This window comes from Theileria equi (assembly GCF_000342415.1).
Source record: "Theileria equi strain WA chromosome 4 map unlocalized gcontig_1105471998858, whole genome shotgun sequence".
NCBI classification, from domain to species: domain Eukaryota; phylum Apicomplexa; class Aconoidasida; order Piroplasmida; family Theileriidae; genus Theileria; species Theileria equi.
The window spans coordinates 189,164-205,000 of record NW_004668224.1 but is presented as its reverse complement, the minus strand read 5'-3'; the positions used below and the strand labels follow the sequence as shown (position 1 = coordinate 205,000).

Below are 15,837 nucleotides of genomic sequence, written 5' to 3'. Positions count from 1 at the left end.
AAAGGTACCTAGAAAAACACCCTCTAAAAAGGTCTTGCTAAAAGTCTCATAAAAAAATCTGACCTCTGGATGGACCTACTTAGTTACCCCAGTAGAAACTACTCACTAAAGACACCATCAAAAATCACCCCTCTGGATGGACCTACCAATAAGTCTCTAAAAAATCTACCCTAGTTAAACTATCCAGGAAATGGACTCCAGTAATGACCCTTAGAAAAGTACTAAGAAAATAGTCACCAAAAACACCCACAAGAAATCTACCCTCTGGATGGACCTACTTAGTTACCCCAGTAGAAACTACTCACTAAAGACTACCCTCAGAATAATACTCTAAAAAAGACACCACAAAAATCTGACCCATAAAAAATCTACTACTAAAAGGTACCTAGAATTGACACCCCTGCAGAAACTCCCATAAAAAAGTCTGACCTAGAATCCAACCTAGAATTGACACTACTAAAAATCTACTACTAAAATGCATGCACAAAATCGACACTAAAAATCTACTACTAAAATGCATGCACAAAATCGACACTCCATAAGACACCCATAAGATGACTCACTAAAAGACTACCCTAGTAATGACCCTCTAAAAGAGTCTCCACAAAAATCTACTACTGAAAGGTACCTAGAATCCACCTACCAATAAGTCTCTAAAAAAGTCTCTAAAAAATCCAACCTTAGAACACTACTCTAAAAGAGTCTCCATAAAAATCCAACCTCAGAATAACACTCCATAAGACACCATAAAAAATCCACCCTGGAATCGACCCACAAAAATCGCCTACTCTAAGACCCTCTAAAAAGGTACCTAGAAAATGACCCTCTAAAAGAGTCTACCAAAAATCCAACCTGGAAACCGACCCACAAAATGCACTACTAAAAAGTCTTAGTCAAAACACCCACAAAAAAATGCATGCAAGAAATCTACTACTAAAAATCTACCCTCTGGATGGACCTACTTAGTTACCCCAGTAGAAACTACTCACTAAAGACACCATCAAAAATCGCCCCTGGATATGACCTACCAATAAGTCTCTAAAAGAGTCTACCAAAAATCCAACCTAGAATTGACACTCCATAAGACACCCATAAGATGACTCACTAAAGACACCTAAGAGTCTACTCTATAACACTACTTACCATGGACCTACTCTAAGGTACCCTCAAGATGGACCCTAAAATGAACCTCATAAAGTCACCATAAAAGTACCTATGAAAGATACTCATCAAGAGACACCTAAGAGTCTTAGAAAGAGTCTACTCTGAATGAGTCTCCATGGACCTACTAATACCACTATGTCTGCTAAAAGGTGCATCTAATAATGGTCACTAAAAATTCTGTCTAATATGGACCCTCAGGAGAAGGACTCAGTTATGGGTCTACTAAGGGAGGTACTCATAAATAGTCTACTGGTAACATTCACTCTACCTATAAGTGTAAAGATACTACCATTAATTAAGTATGCACACTCCAATGGAATGTGAGCACAGGATATTAATCATATTCACCATGATTCTTCAAATAGTAGTCTCTACTCCCTACCAAGGGTAAGAGCATACTGCGTTAGCTTCGAACAGTAAGATTCTTAGGAGCTTTAGAAGATTCTTTGGTAGACTGCCTTGTCGCTCCATTTTTCATATCCTGTAGCTTACTCTTATACTCTTCCTTATCAATGGGAGTCCATTCACCATCGGCATTCCTTTCAAAACACTCATTCCTCAGACTCCAACTAGTGGGAATATAAATCATAGCTAGTGAAAATCCACCCTTTGATGATACTTCTGCAAGTGTGCATTTCTCATTTCCAGAAGATGTCCAAATCAAAGCCCCGCCATCAACAACAGAAGTAACAAGGCAATCACCCATTCCATACATATGTTTCCATACTCCATTTTTTTCCTCTATCCTAGTAACTATCCTAGATTCATCTGGACTGGCAAGATCAAGAGTACCATATGTTACAGATCCTCCCATCAGTGGTATAAACTTATCATCAAATCCTTTTTCATCGACCTCATTCCATGTTTCACCAACTTTCTCAAAATATTGATCGGTGTGACCATAGTCATTCCTTACAGTCATGACAAGGAGCGTATGATCTCCCTTTTTAAAAGACCTAGCGAAGCAACACTTATGATCAATCTCCTTAGCCTCCCAAACAGGAACTCCGGCATCAACAATAGATCTCACATTACTACCATTCTTTGGAAGATATAGCTTGTGCTCAAAGTCATCACCGTCCTTAGTGTGTACGGTTACTTTTGTTTCATATAGATTAGAAAAATCAAGGGTAATAGGAGTAGTAGGATTACATCTCTCCTTTAGAGCCTCAAGTTTATTTTTATGCCAATACAGATTACATTTCTGCCAGTGTTTACCATTATAGTATTTGTATGTGGTTGAGTCCTTTTTCTTTATAACGGCCAAGGTAGGTCTATCTTGGCCCATATACAGCACTGCAGAAGAGCAAGGGGAGCCGAATGTTCGAGCTGACCAAACGTCTTTCCCATCATACTGTACCTTCTTGGTTGTACCACCATTCTTTACAGTCAGTTTGATAACTGGGACACCATTTTCCTCATCTTCTTCAAGATCGAAGAGTGATGAGTCTACCTTGCCATCACCTCCACAGTGGCAGAGTCCCATTAGACATATTGTCCACAGTACAGCTAGAACCTTCATTTTGCCGATTCTCTACTTCTAAAAATAGCAACTAAAGTCTTGGTACAGGCGAACTAATGGGTTCTATCTGAAAGAAAAGTACCTAGAAATGTTCAGAACAAGAGATAATAATGTGCATGCACTTGTGTTGTCTTACTAGAAAAACACACTGTGTGTAACAGGGAAGTAGAGTAAGGAAAACAAAGACCTTAGTCTTGACAAGTTATGAAAAACAATCAAGTATAAGATAACTTTGATCAGTTAATAATACGTGGAGGTTGTCTTAGTGGGAATGGAACTATGGAGTGTAGGGGTTAATGGGGTCTATATTTGTTCATGTACATATTTATTCATCCAGATAGCCAACTGTTACCTGGAGACTCTCATGCTTGTGGGTTAGCAGTCACAGTATTGTCTGTACTGTTAGATCCTCTAGACTCAGACATGGCTGGAAGAGGTAGATTTAAAAGTTTATACAAAAGATATACCGAGAAGTGTCTACCTTATAAACTTAATGAGGTATTAGTTTCTTGTCATTTACGAAAGAACCATATACTTTTTACTAAAGTGTCAGCACATCAATTCCACTCCATCCTCCTAGTATCTAAGATGTTCTTGATATATAAGTTACCTTTGATAAGTAGGTGAATGAAGAAGATATTCTCCTATAAACGTTCAATGACAATTCCTGCTTTGGCCCCTCGGAGTACCTATAACTCCATATTATCCATCCAAACTCGTATCTCCATAGTCTCATATTTGTCTAACCCATGGTTCTCCGGCAAAGCGTTGGGAAATCCAGTAAGCAAACCCAGTAATGGAGCCTGAAGCACCAAGAACAGCGAGAATAGTAGCTCCTGTTGCAAGAGCAGTACCACCACTAGCAAAAAAGTATCCAGCAGTAGCAGGGTCAAGAAAAGGTTCAGTACGAGGGGGAGCTGGAGGAGCAGGATCAACTTTAGGAGCTCCAATAGAAGCTTCAGCAGTAGATCCATCTTGATCTCCACTAGTTATACTAACATCAGCTTGGTTACCCTGAGTTCCTCCAGCACCCCCTCCAGGTTGAGGATCACCTTGAGGAGTACCTTGGAGAGATGAGTCACCAGCAGTATCCTCAGCAGGATCATTAGCCCCTCCAGTAGTAGAATCAGTATCAGTATCACCTTTATTTTGAGCTCCTCTACCATGTTGACTAGCAGCATGGTCTTGTACTACACCAGATCCAGGTTGAGGACCTCCACCTTGAGGTCCAGCAGGAGGTGGCAGTAGAGGTTGAGTAGGAGCAGTGCATTCTCTCAAGGGGTTACATCCACCAGCCTTATTTAGTGCAGTTACGAGTTTGTTCCAGTTGGTGCAGTTATTAATTGTTTCTGGTTGTATGTTTCGAGGAGCATCGGGGACTTTTGTCCAATCTTCGTCGCCATTATCATTACTATCATTAGTAGGCTTCTGGTACCATCCTTTAACACCATTTTTTCCATCATAATCCAGATAAATAAGAACAGGGTTTCCTCCGGAGTATAATGCATAGACAGCCTTGACACTATCCATGGGAAAGTTAAACTCAGTAGACTTTATACGTCTTCTTGTCTTGGGATTGTTAGTATTCCTGGGATCAGTACCTACACCGTCAAAGTAGTACCTTATCCTTGCAAGCTGTCCACTATTAATGGTGTGCTTGTAGTACTCAACAGTAGGGACAGCTGGAACATGAAGTTTCTTAATAGTAACACTCCTTGTCACAGTATGCTTATCGCAACGGCAACAATATAGCTGTCTATTACCCATGGATACAGTATTGCTAAGATCCACGGTGACTATACCATTGTTCGAACAGACTAGATCATCTAGTTCCTTTCAATGCCACCGGGGATGAGATTAGGTTGAGAAAGTTGACAGAGTCCAACCCACTCATTACCACCACCATCATTCTTTCTATTGGCATAGTACTTGGTTACCTTAGGATCAGTGGTGGTGACTTGTACCAAGAGAGCCTTACTAGGTATCTGAGTACCATTTTCATGGCTCCAGTAATAAGCGGAAACTGAGGTTACCCTAGGAACATCTTTAAGTCCAATAACATCGATTTTGCCACCATTATCCTGGATTTCCTTTAATATAAACTCTCCTTTAGTCTGTAGAGTATGCTCATACTTGAGGAAGTCAGATCCAAGAGGGTGAGTGGTTCTTTCGACGGTAATTTTAACATTACCACCTCCGGCAGAAGTACTTGCTTGATATGTAGTAGTATCTATAGGTGGCTTGTTTTTAAGCTCAATGATTACTTCTTCCGCCATAATTACCAGAGTTCTCATAGTAACCCTTTAGACATGGAGGTCATAGTCGCTTCTTCAGCAGTCATCCTCCATGTTCATAGAGAGCATGGTCTTTCAAAACTCTGAGATCCATGAGTAGTTCCAATGCGACCAAAGGGAGCACACTAGTATCTACTCCTCATCCATACCCACTACAACTAGTTCACTGGGTAATCCTATGGAACATTCTGCCGTAACATGGGCCGCATTAGTCCATGAGAGTCTAATGCATGGTTGGTGTGACTAGGAGACTAAATGAAAAGATCAGTCAAGAAAGACACTAATTAGTCTCAAGACACGTATCTCTATAACAAAACAAGTAATGTTGTATACCAATAGTTAAAGCTGTAGTTATAAATGAGTATTCTTTACCAAGTAAAAGTGTGTTCCTTGGTCCTAGCACTACCTACCAAGGGTAGGAGGGCATACTGCGTTGTGTATTTAGAGTGTTCGTGAGTCACTATTTGGAGGATTGAAAGGGGGAAGTGGGATCAAGAAATGCTAATCCAGATACTCCCTTCATCTCTTTTAGTTGATTTAAAAAGACATCCCTATTAACCATATTCCATGTTCCGCCAACTTTTTCAAAGTACTTTTTTTCTACTGCGTCCTTCTCTACCGTAACAATCTCCAGTACTTCCTTATTGCCATGTTTATAAACAAGACAAAAAAGGCAAGCATTAGATTTGCTCGGTGCCAAGTTATTTCCCTTTTTAGGCGAAGGCAGTTTAGCGGTCCATAACGCATTAGTACCGTCCTTTACTTTCATAGCGACGTTGCCAGGTTTAGGATAAAAATGTCTAGTTGTCACTCCCAAGACAGCAACTTCAAAGATTCTGCATTCTTTAGTATTCCTGGAAGCAGAGAGATCAAGCTCAAAGTTAGATTTGAAAGGTATAGGTGCCGCTGGGTTCTTAATTTTGGCATCGCTATTAATGCAAGGTTTCCATCCATTCTCAGTATTCATATAATCCTTTCGTGATATACCAGATGGTGTGTTAAATACTAAAATGACAAACTCTGGCTCCTTATTCTTATTAAGATATGTCCTAGCATATCGGAATGTCTCTTCAGATGAAGGAATCCAGATCTTTTCACCCCCGTCCACCAACTTTTTAACAGAAACACCTTTATTAGAGACTACTAACTGCATAGCATTGCCGGAAAAGTGATAGTAGAAGGATCGATACTCGCTTCTATCTGGTTTGGCAATATCAAGAGTACTACTCCGTCTAGAACGAGTTTTAGTCTTCGGTTCTTCTAATGCTACATCTTTTACCTTTCCAGTATTACGTCTACGAGCTGATGGCTGTGTATACTCCGCTTCATAGACGGTTCCACTGGCTAGATCCCAGATCTGTCTTTTACCGCTCGATCCAATTCCCCTTGTTTCCCTTATGGTATAGTAGTTTACAGTTTCATCCTCTGTATAGTCATCTAATATCTGGATAAAGAGCCTGTTGCCGGGATATCTGGAGTTTTTGCAGTGGCAGAGTCCCAGTATACAAGTTGCAAAAAGAACGGAAAAGACATTCATCTTCCCTCCAGAATCCATCCATTAGGATACCACCAAAGGCCTAGTTTTTAATGGAATTGGCCCCTTGGTTACCCCTTTTGGAGAACGAATCGAAAAGGAAAGGAGAATGAATGACCGCAGAGACCCCATTGCGACCAGGAAGAAGAGATTGTTACTAGACCTACAGCGGCATTCTGGGATTATAAAGCATCATTTATGGTCTATAATTGCGCTATGTTTTCTATGGAAATCATTCCATCGACAATTTGCCTCTACAGAGGGCATTTCAGAACAGATCCTCATCAGACATTACTTTTGTAGTCCATCTTGTGCATATTTTAGATTATGAATATCTCACAAGTTTCTTTATACATCTTCCATATCAAAGAACCATCCCTCCATCTAAACATGAGCTTTATTCTTCCTCTTCTGCCTCACTTGTTGATATGGGTGTTAAAGCGCCACTTTACATCATTTAGGCTCCTGTATTTAGATTTAACCCTTTGCGGTTGGTGTTCCTACTTCGTCTTCCCCTCTATTTTTGCTCAAATGTAGCGATATTTATGAAAGTTACCTTGGTTTAGTAACGAGTCTATTGGAGTCCTTTCCTTGGACATCATTTACGTTGCCGAATTTTGGATTTTAATGGTTACTCCCCGACCCTCTGGTCGTTTACGTGTCCTGAGTCCTTTTTTGGAGTCAGGATACAATATTCCTTTTAGAATTAACCATTTATCGATGCCTGTGCCGTTTAACTATTCGAAGTGGCCGTGAAAATGGCCATTGCCTTTATCTCTATCGGAATGGACTTCCAATGCTTATTCATCGTAGTTAAAGAGCATAAGATGATGTATTTTAGAGAATATATCTCTAAAATAAGAAATATCTAACAATCGATATTTTCACCAAAAGATTTCGACTTTTTGTTGACATTATAAAAGGGGTTCCTGATTCTGGATGTTAAAGCATTACAAATAAACAATCCCTCTGAATTTCTGGCTTAAATAACAGCCATCACATATTAACTCGTTTTTCAGCCTTTTTTACATCAGGTTGCCGTGCCATGTAAATAAGAATTGGGAATCGGTGTCAATAGCATTTATCCTGGATTACAGTAGGGTCAGTGCATGAAACAAACGCAAGACCCTCTAAACACAAATACATGTATAATATGCCTATATATGCCCCCAAACATTGGCGTTTCCTATAGATATGCCATGTCTATTCTCCCATGGCCAGGTCATAAAATCTGCATGTGGATAGAATACCTTGCACTTTTCAAGGATGCATCTGGTTCATGGGATACATTTAAGTATGATAATTCATTTTTGCAGCGAGTGGCACAAACTTTAAGGGACAACGAACCGTGCCTAATATACTCGGTACATCTAGCTACCCCTTTGCAGGTCAACCCTGTAGGCGGTTCTGTAACAATATCTGCAGATAATTTCACAAAAAATCTATGGAAGGCAGGGGAATGTGGCCTAGATTCGGAGAAACTCCAAAACTCACACCCTAGACCCCCCGCATGACAGGGCCAGGGGAATACAAGAAGCATAAACGGTAGAGATACGGGATATATCATATTTAAAAGCTAGGAAATGCTATAACACTCGAGATAATGAAGATTCTAGTGCAAAAAATGGGCACACCCTGACCTCTCAACACACCTTGGCTAATGACCCCTTCCCCAAGTGCTAAAAATGGAACCAAAAATATTTAAAGCAAGTTTATGGATACACAATGCCGAAAACGTGCGCATTTGGAGACGTTTATTCCGTGGGTAAGTCTACACCCTCATCCCAAAGGGTGTAGCCGTTTCCGGCCAAAATCACGACGCGAGCACAGTTGGGCGAAAAGATAAATTGTAAAAGGGCGAACAGATGCCTAAATGCCTGCAAGGCATGCCGAGGTCGAGCTCTCATGCGTGGAATTCCGTTCACACTCCAACCTTCCATAGCCCCAGAAAAATAAGGTGGAAAATTGGAGGGTGGAAAGAGGTTGGAGGCACCCCGTCACGTTCTAAATTCCACTAGTTGCTATCGGTCGTGTCAAAAATTTCACGAATTTATCTATTATTATCGAATCGCTGATTTAGAAGTCCATTAAAATGTTGAGCAAGTCTTTCGCCGGCGTTTTTACCCTCGCATACTTGGCCGTCTCTGGAATCTTCGCCGATGAGGCACCAAAGGTCTCTGGCGCCGTTGTCACTCTCGGAGCCACTACTCTTGACCACATAACCGTTGATGACACTACCGCTGGCAAGGTTGTCTATACCGCACACAGTGGCTATGCCGTCGAGAAGGTTGTTGATGGTGACAAGGTTGTCAAGGCCTTCGACTTGAAGGTAGATGCTCCAAGGTCCGTGACCACTCACTTGAAGGAGGACAAGCACTATCTTACTGTCTGCGTTGTCCCTGCTCTTCACCTCGCCTTCAAGAAGGAGGGTGATGCCTGGGTTGAGATGCCACTTGCTGACCTCTACGAGCAAGTCTTGTTCAAGGGCCGTGAGGAAGTTGTCGGTGACCTCGACAAGCATGAGGACACTGCCCTCTTCGGCTCTGAGGCCTTCGGCTCTGGCAAGAAGCACACCTTCACCGCCACTGGCAAGAAGATCAGCAAGGTTACCTTTGGTGACCATGTCCTCGTCGATGGTAGCTACGAAGTCTTCCTTGGCCTCACTGTCTATGCTCATGGTGACAAGAAGGTTGCTACCGTCTGGTACCTCTACAAGCCAGATGCCAGAATCAAGGAAGTATTCTTCGAGAAGGCTGGTGATTCCTGGGTCAGAGTTGATGTTACTGCCGCTGCCAAGATCCTCAACGGCATAAACCCAAGCTTCTCTGCCGACTACAAGACCCAATACGATGGGTTCTCCGTCTATGGCGTCTTCTCTGCCGTTGCTGTTGTCTTTGCCGTTGCTTTGTTCTACTAAGCGCTGCGGATAGGAATAGTTCCTATTTGTGGAATTATAAATTAAGTTTTGGTGCGTGTAGTGTTTTTGTTAGCTATCTATGAGTCACTGTGTGGCAATCGTGTAGAGCTGAGTAGGTGTAGAGTGTTATAAATTTACATTCCTTCCCGGTAGGGGATAGGGTTGTTATAGGTAACTCTTGGCATCGCAAGGATGCTGGATCCGCTACGTCAGCAAAACGTTTGATTCATCTTTTAAAAATATACGAGTACCAGGGATTCCAGGCAGGCGGAATCCCTAAAAAGTTTCGGGTTTTAGGAGATGCATCCTCTATAAATTTGTAGCTTAAGAGTATCTTGCATTGAGCTATATGCTCTGTCTTCCTAATACACTGATTTCTTGTGAACTAGGTTCCTCTAAAAGTGTCAAACTATGAAGATGCATGATTCTCCCCTGCCTTGTATAAACCCTTTAGACAATGCTTAAAATTTTATCTTGAGATCATTTTTTTGTTGCACTCCTATCTGCTACTGCATTTTGTACCTCGTTAGTTCTCAAATTCTCTAAATCTTCGCAACATTCATTATTAATGCACTTTTTTCCATTTATAGAGTAAAATTCGCCATTTATTTCAACCAACTTTGGTATCTTCGCATCCTCCCAAAACACTGTAAATGAGGAGATTCTTTGAGGTGAGAACGACATGATTGGCCTGCCATTAAAATCGATCCTGTATGCCATAATAGAGGGATCAAATTGATATTTGTGTGACTCGTAATCGTCATATCTCGGTTGAACTACAGAGACTGAAACTCCATTAGAGTTATAATTTTGGATCTTTATTCCCAAATTGAATGAAAGTACGTCTTCAAATCCATGTCTTTCCAGATAAACTTCAGGTGGCGTCACGTAGAAGGACCAGATGTAGTCATCAATCCCATCTGGTTTTTTAGTAGTCTCTCCAGTTGACCTCTTTGAGAGTACCAGGAAGGGCATAGTCGCAATTTGCACGCGTGGAGGTTTATTAGCCAAGATAATGATGGTGATTGTTGTTGCCACGGCAAATATTGCCAAACTGATGATCGACGCGTACAAATAGACGTCTCTCATCTTTAAAGTCTATGATTTCCTGTACCTTTAAAACTATAAATGTATATATGTGAACGAGCGAAGCCGTACCGGCACTGCGCTGACGATCGTGCACAAAATGTCTCTAATTGTGAATTAAATATGCATAGGTTGAAACCTTGGACAAAATACTATGGTACATTTAGATTATTCAGTAAAAATGCCCATATTATACCCTTTTAGTCCCGAAAAGACAGCGATCCCTGGTACATGGGGAAACGGAACGGCCTAAGTAGGCTCTAAATTCGCCAAGACACAAAAATAAACATGACATTACATTTGGTCCTTTATAATATTAATAAAGTCACCATGTGTGCTCGCGTTTCTCTGGATAAATCGCAAGGTTCTACGACATCATCCTTGACCCTTCCGTAACTCGATGTCTTTGAGTGAAATATGGGATCTTCGTATTCTATGATTGCAATTTGTACTTTGGTATTAAGCTGAATGTGTGTGAGGTTCCTATTCCAGTGTCTGTTGCTGAAACTACTTTTCCACAGTTTAGACGTCTGCAGATTTCTAGCGTATAATGCACGTTAAATCGTTCTAGTATGTGACAACAACGGTGATTAACTATAAAATGGCGTCTTTTAACGAGCTGTTTGGTTAAATATCACACTCTTATTAGTGATTTACCATTCACCTCTCCAGAGGATGTACCTGGATTGCGTAAGCCCCGCAGCATAAACACATTGTTGGCACATATCTATGTGTAAAACAGATGCATGTGCATGGAGAGCTCCAAATTAGTGATGAAATAATAGAATATAGACAAATTAACAAACTTTTAGTGTACAAAATGTTAGATGCTCGGTTGTTACATGTGTAGTGTTAAACATCTTCAATCTAGCTCCTCCGATACAGATTTGCTCCTGTAATAATCGGAAAGACTTCGTAGCAAAAATGCGATTTCACGTGCTCCACCCGAACTTACAATTTTGCGGTAATAATAACGAATTTCAAGCGGAGAAATAGATTTACAAGAGGCCTAAGTGTGAATATAAGAGTAAGACAGGCAAAACTTACAGTGAGTATTGTCTTGAGCGATATATTGGCATTTTGCGATGTTGCATTACAAGTTAATAGTACAGAAAGTATTTGAGCTGTAGATGGTATCCAACTATCCATTTGACATGGTTTTGAGATAGTACAGGTAATTACAGTGTTAATAATGACATAGATAAGTGTACGATTCTTCGAGTTTTTAATGCTTGAATTCAAAAGAGACCTTACTATGGACTTTGATGACTTTATAACAGCAATAAAATCAGCATCTGTATTCATATAAAGCTCCTTTGGTAGATCAGCCCATCCAACGAACTTTGCTAAAACCAAAAATGCAAGGTTATTAACATCGGGATATTCCATTGGAAGAGCAGAAATTAGTGATGTTATAAAATTACATATACCTTCCCACTCCAGTAATTTATTTGCAAATTCCCAGTTTCCAAATATTTCTCTTGTGCATTCCAATACGTCAGCTAAGTGATCTTCCATTAGATTTTGGTTTTTTGATAATAAAACATCAATGTCAGAATATATAGATGTCAAAGAATCAAACATCCGTGAAAACAATCTCGTGTTTGAAACAACATATTTTTTCACCAACAGAACTTTTATGAGACCCAAATGAAAGAATTCCCCGCGTTTAGTATTGTTGAATAACCAAACCAACAAAGATACTCTATTTTTCATAAACTCATTTTGCGGTTTAGTAGCTCCCAAATCTGGTTCATCAATAAATACAACTTGACCATATACCTTTGCCAAAAATTCCCAAAAATTACTCAAAAGATTGACCCTCTTTAGCAATATCATTATATCACTACTTACATCATGCCTATACCCAGAATTTCCATGAAAGTTATTTAGAGACATTACAATCAGAATAAAAAGCTTGAAATCTTCTGTCATTTCCGTCAAAAGCATATCCTTTATACGATTGGAGGAAATGTCTAACATCTCCTTCCACAAGATAGATCTTGTGGGCTCAGAAACTCTGGTCAAAAGGTCTAGTATTGCTTCCACCATTTCGATTCTGAGATCAATCATACTTTTAGATTCAGTAATACTCGTTATCAAGTACTTCATCATCTTTACAAAATCTTCTTCAGACTTTTTAGCATCAATACAGTAACAGAGACCTACTATAGCCTGGTCCGTTATTATATCCATGTAATTATTTGCGATAATCTCGTTGAATAGCAAGTTATAGGTATTAATGTATAGCTTTTGATCTTTAGCTATGAAAGCACAAGTCCATAAAATTAGCTTGGATATAGTCCTTTGAACAGAAGAAGCTTTGGATGGGTCCAATGATATTATTTCCCGAAATTTGATACTATCTGTTGCAATAAGGAGTATTTTTCTAACAATATTGTCCCTTCCGGCAGTTAAAAGGCTAGCCACAGAATATATTGAAAAGGCTGACCTTTCAAGAATCTTCCAATTGGTCCCCTTCGACAAATGTGGAAGATCGTCATTTACAAGCTTCAAAATATATTCTGGACCAGTTAATAAGGATGCTTCTCGCATAGATACAGAAACAAGCTCATTGTATGTCTCTAGGTAATCTTGATTCTCAAAATTATTAACAGAGACACTTCTATACAAGTTTATTAAAAACAGTTCATACAAGGGTCTAAGGGATGAAATTGTTGTTAAACGCATATTCTCAGTGATTGATGTATTGGAAATTGAAATGTCCCTCCGAGTAGGTAAGAAATGGCTTTGAAATGATGCCCAAAAATCCAATACAAGTTCCCTAAGCTCAAAGGATGACCCAAACAAAAACAAGTTTACAAAATTACACACATGTTCGATTTTAGGTCTACTTTCTGGATCAAAATAGAGTGAGAAAGGCAGATGCTCAGCACTCATTATTACAAGTGTACTGAGAAGAGTCTTGCTTATCTGATAGGGCAGGAAGCCGATGCTTTTTTCCATCTCAGCACATTTTACAATCGGTTCCAAAATAGCAGCAAAGGCATCCACAGATTCCATAACCATTGTGGATATAATTGTAGCTAGATTAGAAAGTGCCTTACGGCATGAATTCTTCCATGCATCAGAACCTCTTGATGATGGAGGTTGGTTGTTTGTAGCAACTATTAAAAGAGTAGGTAAATCAATTTGACATAGAGCTAATAGTTGTACAAGCGCATTACATGAGGGCTCTATGATAGTATGATCATTGGTTGCTATTCCAAACTTGATGAAATCAAATATAACCTTTATAATGTTCAAAGCGTAAAGAGCATTTAGACTGTTAAAAACCAATGTACAATCATCTTTAGGGAGCCTGCTCATTAAGGAATCTTCATAAATACGATCGTTTTTGTCAAAAAAGGATTGTTCCATTCTAAACCCTCCAAAACGTCTCAAAAGTCGAAAGTGGAGACTTATCCAGTCAGACAAGGCATTAATCCGAAGAGTTTCAACAGACATATCATAGGAAGTAGAGAATAACCTTTCAAATATTCTTGGAGATATCATTGCGCAACTCCGTATGAATGATGACCTATGCTCTAGTGATATCAGAATGTTGTCGTTGAATGACTCTTCCACAACACTAGATATCAGAAGATAATGCGCAACGCTTCCCTCAACGGTTTTGTTTATTGCTGCTAATAACAACAATTCTGACTCTGTAAGCGTAGCATCGTAGGCAAAGATTATCGCAGTGGCAGCTACACAACTTAATTGTGTGGATATTGTCCTAGGCCCATGACTGTAGATAGAGAGGAGCTCCATCATATGTTCGCAGATATCCCATAGTTTGTGTAATTCTTCACCAACACAATGCTTTAAATGATGTTTGAATCCATTGTACGCGTGATATCTCAGAGTGCTGGTTGAATAGAGTAACAATGGAAGTACCGCTTCGATGCTATTATCTGATATCGCAGTGGAGTACCTCTCTAGCATTCGGGTACACACCTCCCATGATTCTTCACTTTCCTGAAAGTCCTTCAGACATTCCTGTAAGTCGGAAATTTCGCTAGAGTTGCTGTAGAGTTTAATGATATCATGTTCCAGGGATTCTATGGAGGTATCCGCCATTTTAAGAATCCATAGGGTAAAATAAGTGATTATTTATACATTTGTGTTAGATAAAAATGTAAATTGAGTGTCTTTGGCACATTTAGTTGCTGCAATGAAACTACTCTTATTTTCAAATGATTTTGTTACATAACAGGTGCACATACAATATATTACAAAAGTGTTTAAAATGTATCCTACTGCCGCAGGAATCTGCGTAAAATTGGAGGCAAAGACTATGTTTGACGAGGGCGACCTTCCACACAAATTCTGCCATTACCCGAGTACTTGCGCATATTCTCTTCTACTTTACCCTTTTCAACGGACAGGAAATTTTGATATAAACGTCCAAAATCCCTTTACTTGTACAACGCTAACGGGGACTAAATGTCTATTAGGGCGTACGCTTTGCAGTCGTCCACCTTGTAGCTTCCGGAACTTTTAATATCCTCCAGAAACTTGCAAACACCCTCCTTATCTATCATTCCGTGCTTGTACTGTAAAATACAATCTCCAACTGCAAGTTGTAGCTCCAGGTAGTGCATAGTAATCGCCTTCACTTCCGTTCCGCAGACGTGTTTGTTCCTGTCGTAATACTCTCCATGTAAAAACACGTCAATTTCGTACTCATAGGTTTCGAAAACCTCCAAAGATGCTGTCTTTGGAATGTCAATCTCACTTGAGATGATGACATATTTTGCGATAAAGTAATCACTGCTGTACAAATACAGGCACTCATCCAAAAGATGATAAAAGAGGTCCAGTAACCCCTTCCCTGTCACTTTAATTTCCTTCATGTGTAGAGGACTAACGTACTTTAGGTCGGAAGTGTAGTTGTACAAGGCAACAGCAACCGATTGAAACGCCTCTCTTATGTTTGAACCTTCACCTAACAGAATTACATCCGCAGGATGGTCCAAGTAGTCGTATTTGCAGACATAATGGCTGAAGTCGTGTGTAGCAGTACCTGCTTTGTCCGTTTTATCCGTGACTACCCTTTTGTTTGGAGATTTATCATGTTCTTCCTGTATTTTTATGTCTATATTTGGAATATTTGTGTCATGTGTGTCCAAATTATACTCTAAAGACTCCGTAGAGTTAAAACCCCTGTTTCTACCCCTCTTCCTAGGAGGATTCGAGACTATATTAATTCCATCCACTGAATAGTTTAACTTTGTGTTTTCATTCATTTATAAACAAGTACAATATGTTACTAATAAAATATAGTGAGAAGATACAACATCCACCACTGTTTAGA

General features: G+C 39.7%; 8 protein-coding genes across 8 annotated transcripts; 1 reads left to right on the top strand and 7 right to left on the bottom strand.

Moving 5' to 3' along the window:
• Positions 1-1,567: 1,567 nt before the first annotated feature.
• BEWA_017360 (signal peptide containing protein) lies at positions 1,568-2,686 on the bottom strand (the record flags this gene model as incomplete). Its single annotated transcript, XM_004831452.1, has 1 exon — positions 1,568-2,686. One exon carries the CDS (start codon positions 2,684-2,686, stop codon positions 1,568-1,570), a length of 1,119 nt encoding a protein of 372 aa, XP_004831509.1.
• A 732-nt stretch (positions 2,687-3,418) lies between these two features.
• Positions 3,419-4,453, bottom strand: BEWA_017350 (hypothetical protein; the record flags this gene model as incomplete). Its single annotated transcript, XM_004831451.1, has 1 exon — positions 3,419-4,453. The coding sequence occupies one exon, from the start codon at positions 4,451-4,453 to the stop codon at positions 3,419-3,421; it is 1,035 nt and encodes a 344-aa protein (XP_004831508.1).
• Positions 4,454-4,512: 59 nt separating this feature from the next.
• Positions 4,513-4,962, bottom strand: BEWA_017340 (hypothetical protein; the record flags this gene model as incomplete). Its single annotated transcript, XM_004831450.1, has 1 exon — positions 4,513-4,962. One exon carries the CDS (start codon positions 4,960-4,962, stop codon positions 4,513-4,515), a length of 450 nt encoding a protein of 149 aa, XP_004831507.1.
• Positions 4,963-5,343: 381 nt separating this feature from the next.
• On the bottom strand, positions 5,344-6,625 carry BEWA_017330 (signal peptide containing protein). Its single transcript, XM_004831449.1, has one exon. The coding sequence runs from the start codon at positions 6,533-6,535 to the stop codon at positions 5,441-5,443; it is 1,095 nt and encodes a 364-aa protein (XP_004831506.1). The 5' UTR covers positions 6,536-6,625; the 3' UTR covers positions 5,344-5,440.
• Positions 6,626-8,507: 1,882 nt separating this feature from the next.
• BEWA_017320 (equi merozoite antigen 2) lies at positions 8,508-9,490 on the top strand. Its single transcript, XM_004831448.1, has one exon. It carries the CDS (start codon positions 8,607-8,609, stop codon positions 9,429-9,431), a length of 825 nt encoding a protein of 274 aa, XP_004831505.1. The 5' UTR covers positions 8,508-8,606; the 3' UTR covers positions 9,432-9,490.
• An 89-nt stretch (positions 9,491-9,579) lies between these two features.
• Positions 9,580-10,698, bottom strand: BEWA_017310 (hypothetical protein). Its single transcript, XM_004831447.1, has one exon. It carries the CDS (start codon positions 10,518-10,520, stop codon positions 9,912-9,914), a length of 609 nt encoding a protein of 202 aa, XP_004831504.1. The 5' UTR covers positions 10,521-10,698; the 3' UTR covers positions 9,580-9,911.
• Positions 10,699-11,379: 681 nt separating this feature from the next.
• On the bottom strand, positions 11,380-14,600 carry BEWA_017300 (hypothetical protein; the record flags this gene model as incomplete). Its single annotated transcript, XM_004831446.1, has 2 exons — positions 11,380-11,526; positions 11,565-14,600. 2 exons carry the CDS (start codon positions 14,598-14,600, stop codon positions 11,380-11,382), a joined length of 3,183 nt encoding a protein of 1,060 aa, XP_004831503.1.
• A 260-nt stretch (positions 14,601-14,860) lies between these two features.
• Positions 14,861-15,769, bottom strand: BEWA_017290 (conserved hypothetical protein; the record flags this gene model as incomplete). Its single annotated transcript, XM_004831445.1, has 1 exon — positions 14,861-15,769. The coding sequence occupies one exon, from the start codon at positions 15,767-15,769 to the stop codon at positions 14,963-14,965; it is 807 nt and encodes a 268-aa protein (XP_004831502.1). The 3' UTR covers positions 14,861-14,962.
• Between the last annotated feature and the right edge of the window lie 68 nt (positions 15,770-15,837).

Bases quoted from the DNA above. Each gene is read 5' to 3' on its own strand.
- BEWA_017330 (XM_004831449.1), bottom strand. From the start codon at position 6,535: ATGGATTCTGGAGGGAAGATGAATGTCTTTTCCGTTCTTTTTGCAACT.
- BEWA_017320 (XM_004831448.1), top strand. From the start codon at position 8,607: ATGTTGAGCAAGTCTTTCGCCGGCGTTTTTACCCTCGCATACTTGGCC.
- BEWA_017310 (XM_004831447.1), bottom strand. From the start codon at position 10,520: ATGAGAGACGTCTATTTGTACGCGTCGATCATCAGTTTGGCAATATTT.